General features: G+C 33.1%; 1 protein-coding gene across 1 annotated transcript in view; it reads right to left on the bottom strand.

Annotated features, from left to right (window-relative positions):
• The window catches only part of LOC148282986 (uncharacterized), a 134032-nt gene that overhangs the window by 11766 nt on the left and 109148 nt on the right, over window positions 1–13118 (bottom strand). Inside the window, exon 3 of the mRNA XM_088224221.1 lies at window positions 1006–1172. Coding sequence (XP_088080347.1) covers window positions 1006–1172 — 167 coding nt within the window. The remainder of the gene's footprint in view (window positions 1–1005; window positions 1173–13118) is intronic.

Below are 13118 nucleotides of genomic sequence, written 5' to 3'. Positions count from 1 at the left end.
GACCACTGTTTCGCTGTCCATTCGCTCTACATGAAAACTCCTTTCTTGATTTTGTCGACAATGCTTATCTCAGCCTTACACAATGCACGGACCTCAACACGCGTACAGTACTTGATGACTGTTACATTTTGTATGTATATAAACGAGTGTTTTCGACTCAACGTCTACTCTATGGTAAAAATCTTGAGTGTCGTGATTGGCGTATTCGCCTACCACGCTTGAGGTCCAGGGTTTGATTCCTTGCATGGTCGACTTGAAATATTTGTTTTAAAGGTGATTTAGCTGCAATAGCTACAACCGTGATTTAGCAGTATTGTCATTTTCAATGAAGACATCCAGTGGTTTAAAATGAGAGCATTTAATTGCCGTACAATAAAATGTTCTTATTTTAACCGCGTGTAAGAAAACATTTTTCGTATCTAACTTCCTCTAGCACTGAACTTCATCATTAAAAAGAAGTGTTGCCTCTCTAACTTTCGGTGTAGTAATTGTCAAACGTAGTACTAATAATCTTTTCACTGACTTGATATAAAATTTTAGTTGTTAGATACCTCGAAATAAGCGGTGTAAATTGTATGATAATATAATTATTTTTTGGCGACTTGTATTAATTTTTCAAAATATTGATGATAATCTAAATTTATATTTTAAAAATTAATAAAAACGCCATTGTGGAAATAGATTTTTTAAACTGAATTGAATACAAGTAATCACATATTTTGCTATCATTTATGTAAAAGTAATATGGTCATAAGGAAGAATGACATAAGACGGCATAAGACCTCATAAGGCGATGATAGCAGTAGATTGAAATTCAATAAAAATTGCGGTTCGCGAAATTGTAATTTTAAGTAATTTCGTTTATTCATACAAAAAATATTTTTTAGTATAATGGAAACCGACAGAAAGACCCAAGAACTTTTAAACGGTATTTGGGTATGTGGAGGTAGTGATTTCACCGCACTATTTCACTATTTACTCCTGCCCATTATTTTAGTCAGTTACCTTAGAGCCGTAAGGGCTAGCCCCAGGCAGATGAGGGCGGCTCCGGCCCCCATCAGGTAGTACTTGTGAGCGGCCGCCTCCGCCCCCGGGGACAGCTGGACGAGCCCCACCACCAGCACTACGCCGCCCAGCAGCAGCGATCCAACAACCATGTGGAGGGCGGAGACCTGCGGATAGATAAATTGTATAAAACTAGGGCGGACTTGCAACTTATTCTCTACTACATACCATTAAGAGAGGAGAGGGAATGAGAAGGAAATGAGGAGAAAGAAATAATAATTAGATTTAAGTCGTTATTAGGGCATTAATATATTATAATGTTTATACTATTTTATGACCAAATAAATAAAAACTATTATTCACTAAATGTTATTAAATATTTGTATATAACCACTTACCGACTTTTTTATGTCTACCGGTTTCGAGTCGTACCCGTCTCTTCATCAGGACACCAATTAAACCAACATGCAAAACCCACTATACACTTTCACCATAGTTGTTGCACAACAATATAAAACCAACACGACATGCATTTTAATAAGAACATGCACTGATTAGGACAAACATGCACTGATTAAATTATGGAAATATTCTGATGAAATGAAAAAAGTAGAGGGGACGGAGGGAGGGGATAAGCTTAATAGGTTTTATAGGGTGACCATTACAGTGGGACATCGTATAAAGGACTATATTGGAAGTTTGTTTGATTATTGATCAAAGGAACATTATTTTTTAAAGCTTTCGTAATGTGAAATATTTCCATATTATTTACTTTTAACCCTTTATTATTTGTATGTAAGATTTTAACTACAGTAGTTTTATTAAAGTCACGATTTAAATTGATTAGGTGATTTGCGAATTCAGAGAAACTATTATTGTGAAGACACCTCATTTGTTCTTTAACACGAATATTAAAATTTATTGATGTTCTTCCAACGTAAACTGAAGGACAAGAATTGCATTTCAATTGGTAAACACCTGAATTATTTAATAAACTATTTTTATCTTTATTATTAAGCAATAATTTACTAATATTGTTATTTGTATACAAAGCAGGTTTGATATTATTTGGTAAAAATTTGGATACATTTGTGAATTTGCATAAAGAATTATTCTCCATTTATTATCATTATTAGTATTGTTATAATTACTGTTGACAGGACAGTCAGTGAATAATTCACTTCCCTCTCTTCTCAATCCAATGAAGTACATATTATGTACTTCTGGATTACTTTCTTTCAGCACAAAGACGCTAAGGCTACCAGATTTCAGAGAGCTCCTTCGGGCAGCTTTTCTCGTTTGACAACGAGCAAATTTTCCGTGTATGTGGGCACCGCCAAGGAGACTTATGTCCTCAGATGCGGTGTGCGGTATGTGGTGGGTAAGCTGTTGACAGGATATAAAAATTGTTTCACCGACTTTTTCTTTAGTTTTCTATTTAAAAGGGTATTTATTAAATCAATTGTACATCCATTACTAAAAGCAATTTTTTAAATTAAATTTAATTCATTTTCGAAGTTCTAAAGAAAGAGGAACATTTATTAAACGATGTAACATTGAATGGAATGCGGAATGTTTTTGGGAAGAAGGGAGGTTTTGGTTTTATATTTTAGTGCAACAACTATGGTGAAGGTGTGTATAGTGGGTTTTGCATGTTGGTTTCATTGGTGTCCTGATGAAGAGACGGGTACGTCTCGAAACCGGTAGACTACGAATTTACACAAATCCTGACAGGACATGGCAGATTTATGAGCTTTCACAGAACAGATTCAAAATATCTGAGATCAACACTTGCCCATGCGATGATGTAACTCTCCAAGATGTCTCCCATCTATTATTTTATTTTATTTTAATTTTTTATTTTTTATTTATTTGGATAACCAACAGCTATAATTATATCATATTTATATAACAAAACAAATAACAAATAAGCCAATTACAGGTTTTCACAAGTAGCATCACAGTAAGTTAAAAAAGATTCTCGAACATAAAATGAACAGTAGTTAAATGTAAATTTAAAAGAAAAGAAGAAAATACTACGAGTTATTTCGAAAGCAAACGCCGCACGTTATTAAGATTATTTTCAAATAAATCTATGTTAAATGATTTATTTATTACATTAAAATTATTAAAAGTTCGCCATAAATATGAATTTTGCCTATAATTAGATGAAACAAGAGGTATGTGAAGAAGAGGGTTATTTCTTAAAACTTTGGAAGGAACATTGATAGAAAGTTTGCAAAGTAGTTCAGGACAGTCAATTATTGATGCATTGCCCCTTTTTTAGTCTGCAGAGAATGCAACTGGAGGCGCGATGCAAAAGTCTAAATGAGGATTTACACGATGTGCATGTAGTGATTAGTCATAGGGACATGTCAAGAGAGGTAACATTATACATGACAGATATAGTGAAGGCAATAAAAGGTATCAATGATAGCAGGACACCAAATGCCGAACACTCGTCCGCCTTCTCCTGACGAGTTTTCTGTGGTTTCCTCTTCACTAGAGCAAATGCGGAGAAGCTCTTGAAACAGGTCACAGCCGAAACATCTCACCGATCCTTACATAAAATGACAAAATAAAGTTTTTCATTGAAGTAAATTTAATATAAATTTAAAAGAAAAAAAAACAAATTTTTAAGTAAATAAATAAATAACTATCGCTTTGAAGTATATATTAACCTTGTACATTACAAGCAAGGTAAAAGAATAATGCAACTAACATATAAAAAAAAAACCGGTAGACATAGAAAAGTCGGTAAATGGTTGGATACAAATATTTAATAACATTTAGTAAAATGTTTGACCACAAAGTTAATGCTTTAAATAGTAATAATTATTATTTATTTGACTTAATTAGTTATTTATCCCATTACGTAAGGTAGACTGCGAATATAAGATAGATAAGCTGCTAAATTATATCCATAAGTTAGGTGGACAGGTCATAAACCTTGTAAATGCCTAGACTTCCATATTTTCTTCTCTCAATGTTCTCCATCTCTGTTTTAGTATGTCAATTGACTGTTCTTTTAGATGACTGTTTAGGAAAAAGATGGTCAGCAAATTAATTGCACAACCAAACCACGGAGTTTGATTGATACGTCGTATCAAAATTATTACGAATGATTCGACAAAAAGTTTTCTGGTTTATTAAACAATCTAATTTTCCAAGATACTGAGTATTCGAGTATGAATTCCGTGCTTTTAACGAAAACTTTTTCTTCGAAATGGGGCCGTAATGATGGAAACTTGTTTGAAATGCTGAAGTAATATAGACAGCTTTTGGAAGTTTTCTTGAAGAAGCAACTACCTTCGGCATCGTCTGGAAAATATATGATGGACAGTTTGAGTTTTATTTTATGAAGAAGGAAATTGTGGAGTTTCGTTCTGGTTTTGAAAATTGCAATTATTATACATGAGTAGAAGTTTATGGCATTTTGTTAATAAAAAAAAACTATTCTGATATCTCTTCATAGTTTATCTCCCATCAACAGTATATATGGATAGAGTGTGTCCGGACGAACGGACAGTATAGTATTGAGTGTGAAAGAGAACCAAAATCCCGGACCAGTGATTTCGACTCGATGAGTACTCAGGTAAAAATCCTGAGAAAGAAAATCGGGTGGCGAAAAATACGACTTGCAGCGTAGTAGATGGCGCATTCGATTTCCACGCTTGAGGTTCTGGATTCGATTTCTGGAAGAGTCGACATGAAATATTTACCAATAAGCTAGTTTAAACTGCAATATTTCATTGTCTCTGGACTGACACCTAAAGCGATCCGATAAGACTGATCACCTTATCTTCCCGTAACTGATGATCGATATACTATATACAATAATGCATAATGCAGCGACCTATTCACCATCAGGTTCTGTGTTTGATGAGGATGATGTATTGCATACAATGAGAAAGGTAGTAGTTACAAACCTAAATAGAGACGAATACCCAACTTGGACGGGATCTGATATTAAGCGAAGGGGTCAACATTCCTTTGGCACAAGACAGCAGTATTAACATATTACAACAGAGATGAAAAACATTTAAGAGAAGGCAATATAGAAGTCTAGGCATCTACAGGGTTTATGACCTGTCAATGGCTGGTTTAAGTGGCCACTTTACACACTGTGTAACATTCACCATTTTGCCCATATTTGAACATCTATATTCCTTAAATTCTATCATCTGTTGATGGTAGCAGTATTACGTTGGTGAAAGGGTTTTGACCTTTTTCCGGAATTGTGGAAAAGTGTAGTGCGAATGTTGTCAAGCTGAAGAAAGTGTCGACCTCGCTGTTTCATGACATTGGTAGCGGGGAGTCTGAGAGGTTGATTAATGCCGTGGTTTGGAAATTGAGAAAATAAAATTTAAAAAGAGTAAATTTTTTGATACGTGTTAGTACTTTTAATTAATTTAACATCGACTTTACCCTCTTGTATCTGCTTTTTTTCTCGGGTTTATTCAAGAAGTTTTGTAGTTTGGTGAATTTGCTTGAAATTTTTCGTAGTTTGATTGGGTAATTTGCTGCTGCGGTGGTTGGCGTGTGTTTCAGTCACTGTGTTGTAGGTGATTTTGCAACCCTTATCAACAAATCCTCTGGTCTTTCTAAAAATTGTAAATGTTTTGTTCTTTGCAATCTTTTTCGTAACCACCTTAGTGTTGTGATGAAATGTTAATTTCAAGAGTGAATAGTTTGGAAATATTGATAATTAATGTATAGTAAAATGATAAATCACCATAATTCCCTTTCCACACCTAATGGTGCATAAATCACTGCATTGGTACACCGATTGCAGCGTATTTTGATCTTTTTTGTTACATGAAGGTAAAATGATCAGTCTTAGGCTTCAGGAGCCAGTGTAAGGTCTATAAAATATTTTAATGTTAAACCATCTTTTGAAACAAATATTTCATGTCAAACATATCGAGAATCAAACCCGAGACCTCTTGCATGATAGACCTACATCTACGAGGCCTACATTTTTTTTAAATTAAAAAAAATAAAAATATTTGATTTTTTTTACAATAAACATAATAATAAAACAGAGGGTTAAAAAAATAAAGCATAATTACATATCAATGAATTAAATGTTAATAGAAAAATAGTAAACAAAAAATCCCACAAAGGCATGGCCTGTTCGTGGGTATCAGAGGCGGTTCTTTAGTATGTGCATAAGTGCAGTGCACTGCCAAGTAAAAATATGTGTAAATAAATGAGTAATTTTATTGATAGTAAAAATATTTTATAGGTACAAAGAAACAGGGATTCGTTGCAACTCGTAAACATCATAATATTCAATACTAGCGCCAAAAGATCTAGCGAGATCGACTCTAGCGGACGATTTTCTCATCTTGTCTACGCATGCGCAATCGTCCCTGTGCATGTTCTGTTTTGCACAATTCTTTACCCTAAATTTGTATGAAATATGTGATTTCTCCTAAGATCGTCATTTGAGCGAGATAGAGAACGCTTTATACCGGTGAATCATGCGTTAGAGGGAGAAGATAATATACATACTCCGGGCATTGCCAACGCATGCGCAGATTTGATGTTCGTTTGCAATGTCACTTTGAACATGCGTAATGACATGATATTAGTATGAATTTAGTTAATTTAGTATCCTATAACGTGCGTATAACGTTAGGCGAATTTAGCGTTTCCGGTTTCGATGCGCGGGCTGTCATCTGTCATACTATTGCCCATTTATCACGTCAGACCTGTCATATTGTTATAATATTATTAAACTTAATGTACAATTGACAAAATTTAAAGAATATGGTATTACAATGTGGTATTTCTAACACACGATTCCTTCTTTGACTTGATTTATTTGAATTACTTGTAAATAAATTTTGGTTCTTAAATATATATTTTAAACATTGAAAACAATATATTTGTCTTATATCTAAAAGTTTAGCTTCTTGGAACAATTGGAAAGAGGGAAAAGTGCGATTTTTGTGAAGCATTATTTTTAGTATAAATTTATAAACATAAGTCAATATTTTTACTATTTTAAGGGCAAATAAAAAAAGAAAAAAAAGTTAACCTTGACGTTTATTATGTTGTAAAGAAATGTTTTTCATTCTCTGTTGGAATAAATAAATAAAATGCAAAAAAACAAATGTATTTGCACAGGTATGTACAGGTGACGGATAAATGAACGTTATTAGCGACTGAGTTAAGGGCGCAAATAATGAATAAAGTTTATTAAGAACCCCATTTATATAAAGATTTTCACTTCGACACGTGCTTTTTTTACCAACGGATAGTATCAACTTTCCGTTATAGTTCGACTGAAGATAAGCTAACGACCACATTATTTTGTGAATTTTCACGAAACCGTTCTTAATTAAAATTAATCACGAAATCTATTCGGAAAATCGATTCGGAAAACAGCGTTTGCAGCGACGAAACCTTGATTTGAATACATCAATTCGACCGACATATAATTTAGCAGATATGGAAAAACTTTATAAAGAGAGAATGTAGATGTCTAGTCATTTACAGGGTTTATGATCTGTTGGCTGATTTAATAATTGGATCAATCTCAACGATATGCAGGATCAATCTTCTGTTTTTTTTTACCACTTTTACTCAAATAATTAAGAATAGTCCAAAAGGAGCGTAGAATCATATTAGAATACATCGGACTGTGTCCAATAATCTCCCCACTATACCCCACTTTCGTCGCGCACATTCGTGATGTCGCCGCGTAATGTTGCACGGTGGGAAAAAATATAATTATAACACAAATGTACGGTTAAAAAAAAGCAATCTGTTAATTTCTCTAAAATGTAATCGTGCACGCGGAAATATTGATTGACACAACAGAGTTGATAAGTAAAGGGTCATTTAATAAGTGTAAATGAATTAATGAACTTTAAACTTAAAATATAAAACAAATTTTATTTTACATAAAAAGGATATTTTTATACCATGTTTAATAATATTTGATGTTTTAAAGATAATTTCGGTCAAATGTCCACCACAGAGTTGTTTAATCCGAGGTCCAATTTTCATTAGTTCTCTTATTAGATGAGCAAAGTAGGGTAAAAAAAAATTACTACCCTGGCAATACTACCTTTATTTTTTTTTCTTCGTTCTCTTTCTGCACTAATGGTGCATAGGGCACTGTATTGGTACACCAATCGCAGCGTGTCTTATCACCTTTGTTACATGAAAGTAAGATATTTATTTTACGCTTCAGGTACCAGTCCAGGGACCATGAAATACTCTAGTGTAAAAATACCATTTGAAATAAATATTTCATGAAAATCATGTCGGGAATCGAACCCGAGACCTCTTGGATAGTAGGCAAACGCGATGATCATGACTTCATAGTTTTTATGGAATACTATTAATATTATTTTATGCACTTTTCGTAACATGTTTTTTTTAAATACTCATATGTGTTCAGCTCTTTAACTCCACTAAAATCAACAAATGGAAAAATTGATGAAAAATATAGGTGTTCAAACATAGGCAAAATGGTAAATCTTACACAGTGTGTAAAGTGGCCACTTAAACCAGCCAATGATAGGTCATAAGCCCTGTAAATGCCTAGACTTCCATATTATTTTATTTAAGGTTTTCTCCATCCCTGTTGTAACTTGTTGATTTGTGTGCATTGTAATTGTCAGGTTTGCTCTAATGCCCAATATAATAATTGACAAAAAAAACACAACAGGGGTGGAGAACATTTCAGGGAAGGGAATATGGAAGCCCAGTCATTTACAGGGCTTACGACCTGTTATTGCCTGGTTTAAGTGGCCATTTTACACTCTGTGTAAAATGGCCACTTTACACTCTGACACTTTACATTCACCATTTTTCCCATATTTGAAAATTCATTTTTCTTCTGTTGATTTTAGTTTAACTATAGTAGTAAAGATACTTGATTATTCATGTAAGGTTTGAGTAAATAAATTTATCTATCTAAATAATAAATATAAAGATTAAATTCCAATAGATAATTAATATGCAATTATTTATTTTTGAACAACTACAGTGCCGTAATAAGCCGATAGCGGATGGAAAATAAGTAACAATTATATTTAAAATGTGGTAAGGAATTCAAAATAAAACACTTTATATCATTAAACAGAAATTATTGTTAGTCTTATTTACGTATTATAAGGAAACTTTGTAAATATTTAAGTTAGTTTGATAATGTCCCAACAAGACGAACCGCGTCACATATATTTTAATACAAAAAAAGTAGAATTAAATCCAATTAAAGTGTTTTATTTTGGATACCGTAGAAAATTTCGATATGGAATTCTACCAATTATCTGCATACACAATAAATAACAGTTATACGTTAAATGAATGTTTTAGTTACTACGTCTTGTTTTAATAATGATTAGTGTAAGTATCGATTGGTCATTACTCGATAATGGTTATTCCGTTTGGTCATTAGACACAATCAATACGCCGATTAGTCAGAATAATTATTCATAAGTCGCAGAGAAAGCTGTTAAACGGACACGCGGTTTTACTTTTCTTCATACAAACGTATCTCCAGGCCTAGTTTTATCTGCCGTCTTCTGACGCACGGTATGCAAATATGATAAATATTTTTGAAAAAGCAAAAGGTAGGTTTTTCTTAAAAAATAAAAAAATAGTTTTATTTTTGGGGTGCGGAAATCGGGAATATGAGACTTCAATTTTGTTGATTTTAGTTAGCCACAGTCAGTCAGACGTGCAATTGTCTTTTTCGCACAGTATCGGGAGGCATTTGCGCGAGTGTGACAGGAAAGCTATGTTCATAAAAATTCTCTTAAATTAAATATAATTTATCATCACCATTCTCCTTTCTACACTCAGCTGTGCAAACGGACCCTGGACGAGTGTTTTTGACTGGATGGCTGCTCACAGGTAAAAATTCTGAATAAAGATCGAGAGGAAATAAATTCGCCTCGTGAAATAGTTTGCACATTCGTCTGACACTCTTGATGCACTTGGTTCGATTCCTGGTAGAGTGAACGTGAAATTTTGATCTTAAAGGTTGTTTAAACTTATTTGTTTGTTGCTTGAATTGTGCCTGAACTGGCACATGAAGCGTAAGACTGATCACCTCACCTTCATGTAACAAATAATTAAAATATGCTTAATTTGTTTTACCAATATAGTGCCCTATGCGCCACTGGATGCAAATAAGGGTACGATGTTGATTATATTTAAGATACTTTGTTTTAAATGTGATTTTGTTTAAATTTATACCTGGGCCCCGATTACAATGGGAAGCTTAAAGATTAAAATTGATGAAAAGATTTATCTTCAATTTTATCTACAAAGTAAAATTTAGTTTTCTGTATGAAAAGCAGAATAGGCATATAAATTTTTTCTTCTTAATAAGTTCAATTATAGGTTACCGACAAAGATACTTAAAATTTTCATGCAAATATACTCATTTTCGAGCACAAATATCGGTTTTTCTTTATAGACAGTTTGATAACCCTGTTAACATTCCATTGTAATCTGGGCCCTGGAGATCGAATCCCTACGACGATACTAGGGACTGTTGCCAAATTTTACCGAGCATTAAACTTTTTGACAGTTTAATTATGCCTACGTAGAAGTGCATTTTACATACAAACGAAAAAAAATAAATACAGTCGTATTTAAACATAAAATGTTATACGAGTATATAGCAACAAGGTACCATTGGTAATCATAGAATTTTGTGAAATAAACATTGTTTTATTTTTAAAAAAAAACAATAAAATTGACTTAATAGAGCTTTGCCTAAAAGTTCTCCTTGAATTACTCCAAAGAAAAAAAACAAAATCAAGTACACCCTTCTACGTAGGCGTAATTCAATTAATTTGACCAAAAAGTTACTTTTATTCCGTCAAATGCTTTTGATGTTAGTTTATTATTTAAAATTGTTTCCAGTTGACTCGGTCAGATATTAAACTCCCGACTTTCTTTTTAAATTTATTTCAACAGAGAGGGAAAACATTTTTGAGAAGGGAATATGGAAGTCTAGGCATTTACAGGGCTTATGACCTGTCATTGGCTGGTTTAAGTGGCCACTTTACACACTGTATAGGGAGGAAATCCAGCCAGTCTGCAAGCAAATGGACATACTCAAACATTGTTGAATACCTGGTAAAAAAAGAAGTATAAAAATTGGAAAATTGTTTTCAGGCATTGCCTAGTAGGTGATTTGGTTCAGCCGGATGAATCTCACCCACGTGATAAAGGTTTCAGCTCTTTTGCTTCACAAAAGTCAAAAGATGGAAGAGTTGAGGAAGTGTAGATGTTCAAACATAGGCAGAATGGTGAATGTTACACAGTGTGTAAAGTGGCCACTTAAACCAGCCAATAACAGGTCATAAGCCCTGTAAATGTCTAGACTTCCATATTCCCTTCTCAAAAATGTTTTCCCTCTCTGTTGAAATAAATTTAAATATGAACAACTCCCTAGGGAGGAAATCCAGCCAGTCTGCAAGCAAATGGACAAACTCAAACATTGTCCCGACTTTCTCTTTACAATTTGTTAACCACAAAACTACAAAGGCATGCAGCGGAACCTAGCGTATTTCGCTCTCATTATAAATATTTATCTCTTTTTACATACATATGTGTATTAAAATTATGATAAAAGTTGAAGTAAACAAATAAAATCCAATTAACTGCAGACGAAGAAATGTTGAGTCAAAGAATGTGCACGAATATAAGATTTAGTAAACAAAAAAAACATAAAGGTGTTAGAAAAACGTACGAATATTGATGTACGTAAATATTTATACTTTTGATAAACTTTGTGATTCGAAATCATTTATCATGGTACAAATAGATAGATCGTCCCATGAACTAAATTATGCGAAGTTCTGTGCAGATTGTCTATTACGTCACTTTGACGTCATTCAAATACCCGGAATACCCAACGAAGCTCTTTCCGTGGCTAAAGTTCTCACTTCAGCGTCATGAAACTAATTCGGTAGGCTTCGCAAGTGTATGAGCTGCGCAGTAATGAGAAGCTTTAGTGCTGCCCAAAATTAGGTTTTTTTCTAGGGAAAATTTGTTTTTTTCAATATTTTTTTTAATTCATGATAAAATAATAAAAAATATTAAATTGAATACATTTTAGTTTGTTTTTATAATCATTTTCATATTTAAATTCCGTTAAAATAAACGTGACAACTAAAACTTTTTTATCAATTATTTTTTTGGGTAAACAAACAGTTTGTACATAAATATTGTCATTAGTGTAGGACACTCATGCACACACCGAAAAAAATGTTTACAATAATTACAACAATTTAAATTAAGTTAAATATAACAAATGTAAAAGATAAGAAATGAAAAATGTGTACATAATAATAAAATTAATTAAATACCTGCTTGTCTCAATATTTTTATGATTTTTTAAATAAATTGACGTAACATTGTCATAAAAAATATCACTCAGTAAATAATTGTTATATTGCTTACATATTCTAGGTAATGCAGATTGTTTTAAATAGTTTGTTGACGCGTTGGCGAAACAGAAAATTTTGTCTTGTCGGTCTAGAGTGCACACGGAATAGAAGTCTTTCAAGTAGATTAGGGGAGTCAATTTTATCATTTATTAATTTGTATACAAATATTTGGTTGCTGAATCACCGGATAAGAGGACACTGTCCTTGAATCCTTGGCAACGAAAAGGCGGACAAAAAAGCAGGAGAGGCTACTCTCAAGAAGACAACCCCTGATTTTGGTAGTTTCCCGCTCAGCTTTGCTAAAAGGAAAATAAGAAGCCGGACTTTTCAGCTCTGGAATGACCGTTATTTGAATGAAACTGCAAGACATGTTATAAAAATGTTTTCCTCTACTATTCATAATGCCTTTGATAATATATCCTCCAGATCCCAACAATAAAAGAGAAAAAAGAAGCTTCTTAAAAGCAGAAAAATTCCACTTTAAGAAATGTAAACCTTGTACATAATAAGCAAAGTAAATAATAAAATAAACTTCCTTCTAAAAAAAAAAAATGCCTCAGATTTCAGGAGAATGCAGAATGTTGGCTTTGAGCTAACCCGAATCCTCACCGGTAACGGTGGGTTCATGAGCTACTAGCATCGTTTCAGGTTCTTCGAGATCAACAGCTACCCATGTGATGATGA

This window comes from Micrasema longulum, unplaced genomic scaffold (genome assembly GCF_059751315.1).
Source record: "Micrasema longulum isolate JH-2025_06_02 unplaced genomic scaffold, ASM5975131v1 h1tg000273l, whole genome shotgun sequence".
Taxonomy (NCBI): Eukaryota; Metazoa; Arthropoda; class Insecta; order Trichoptera; family Brachycentridae; genus Micrasema; species Micrasema longulum.
Note: the sequence above shows the minus strand (reverse complement) of the source record. Positions and strands in the feature narration are given on the sequence as shown.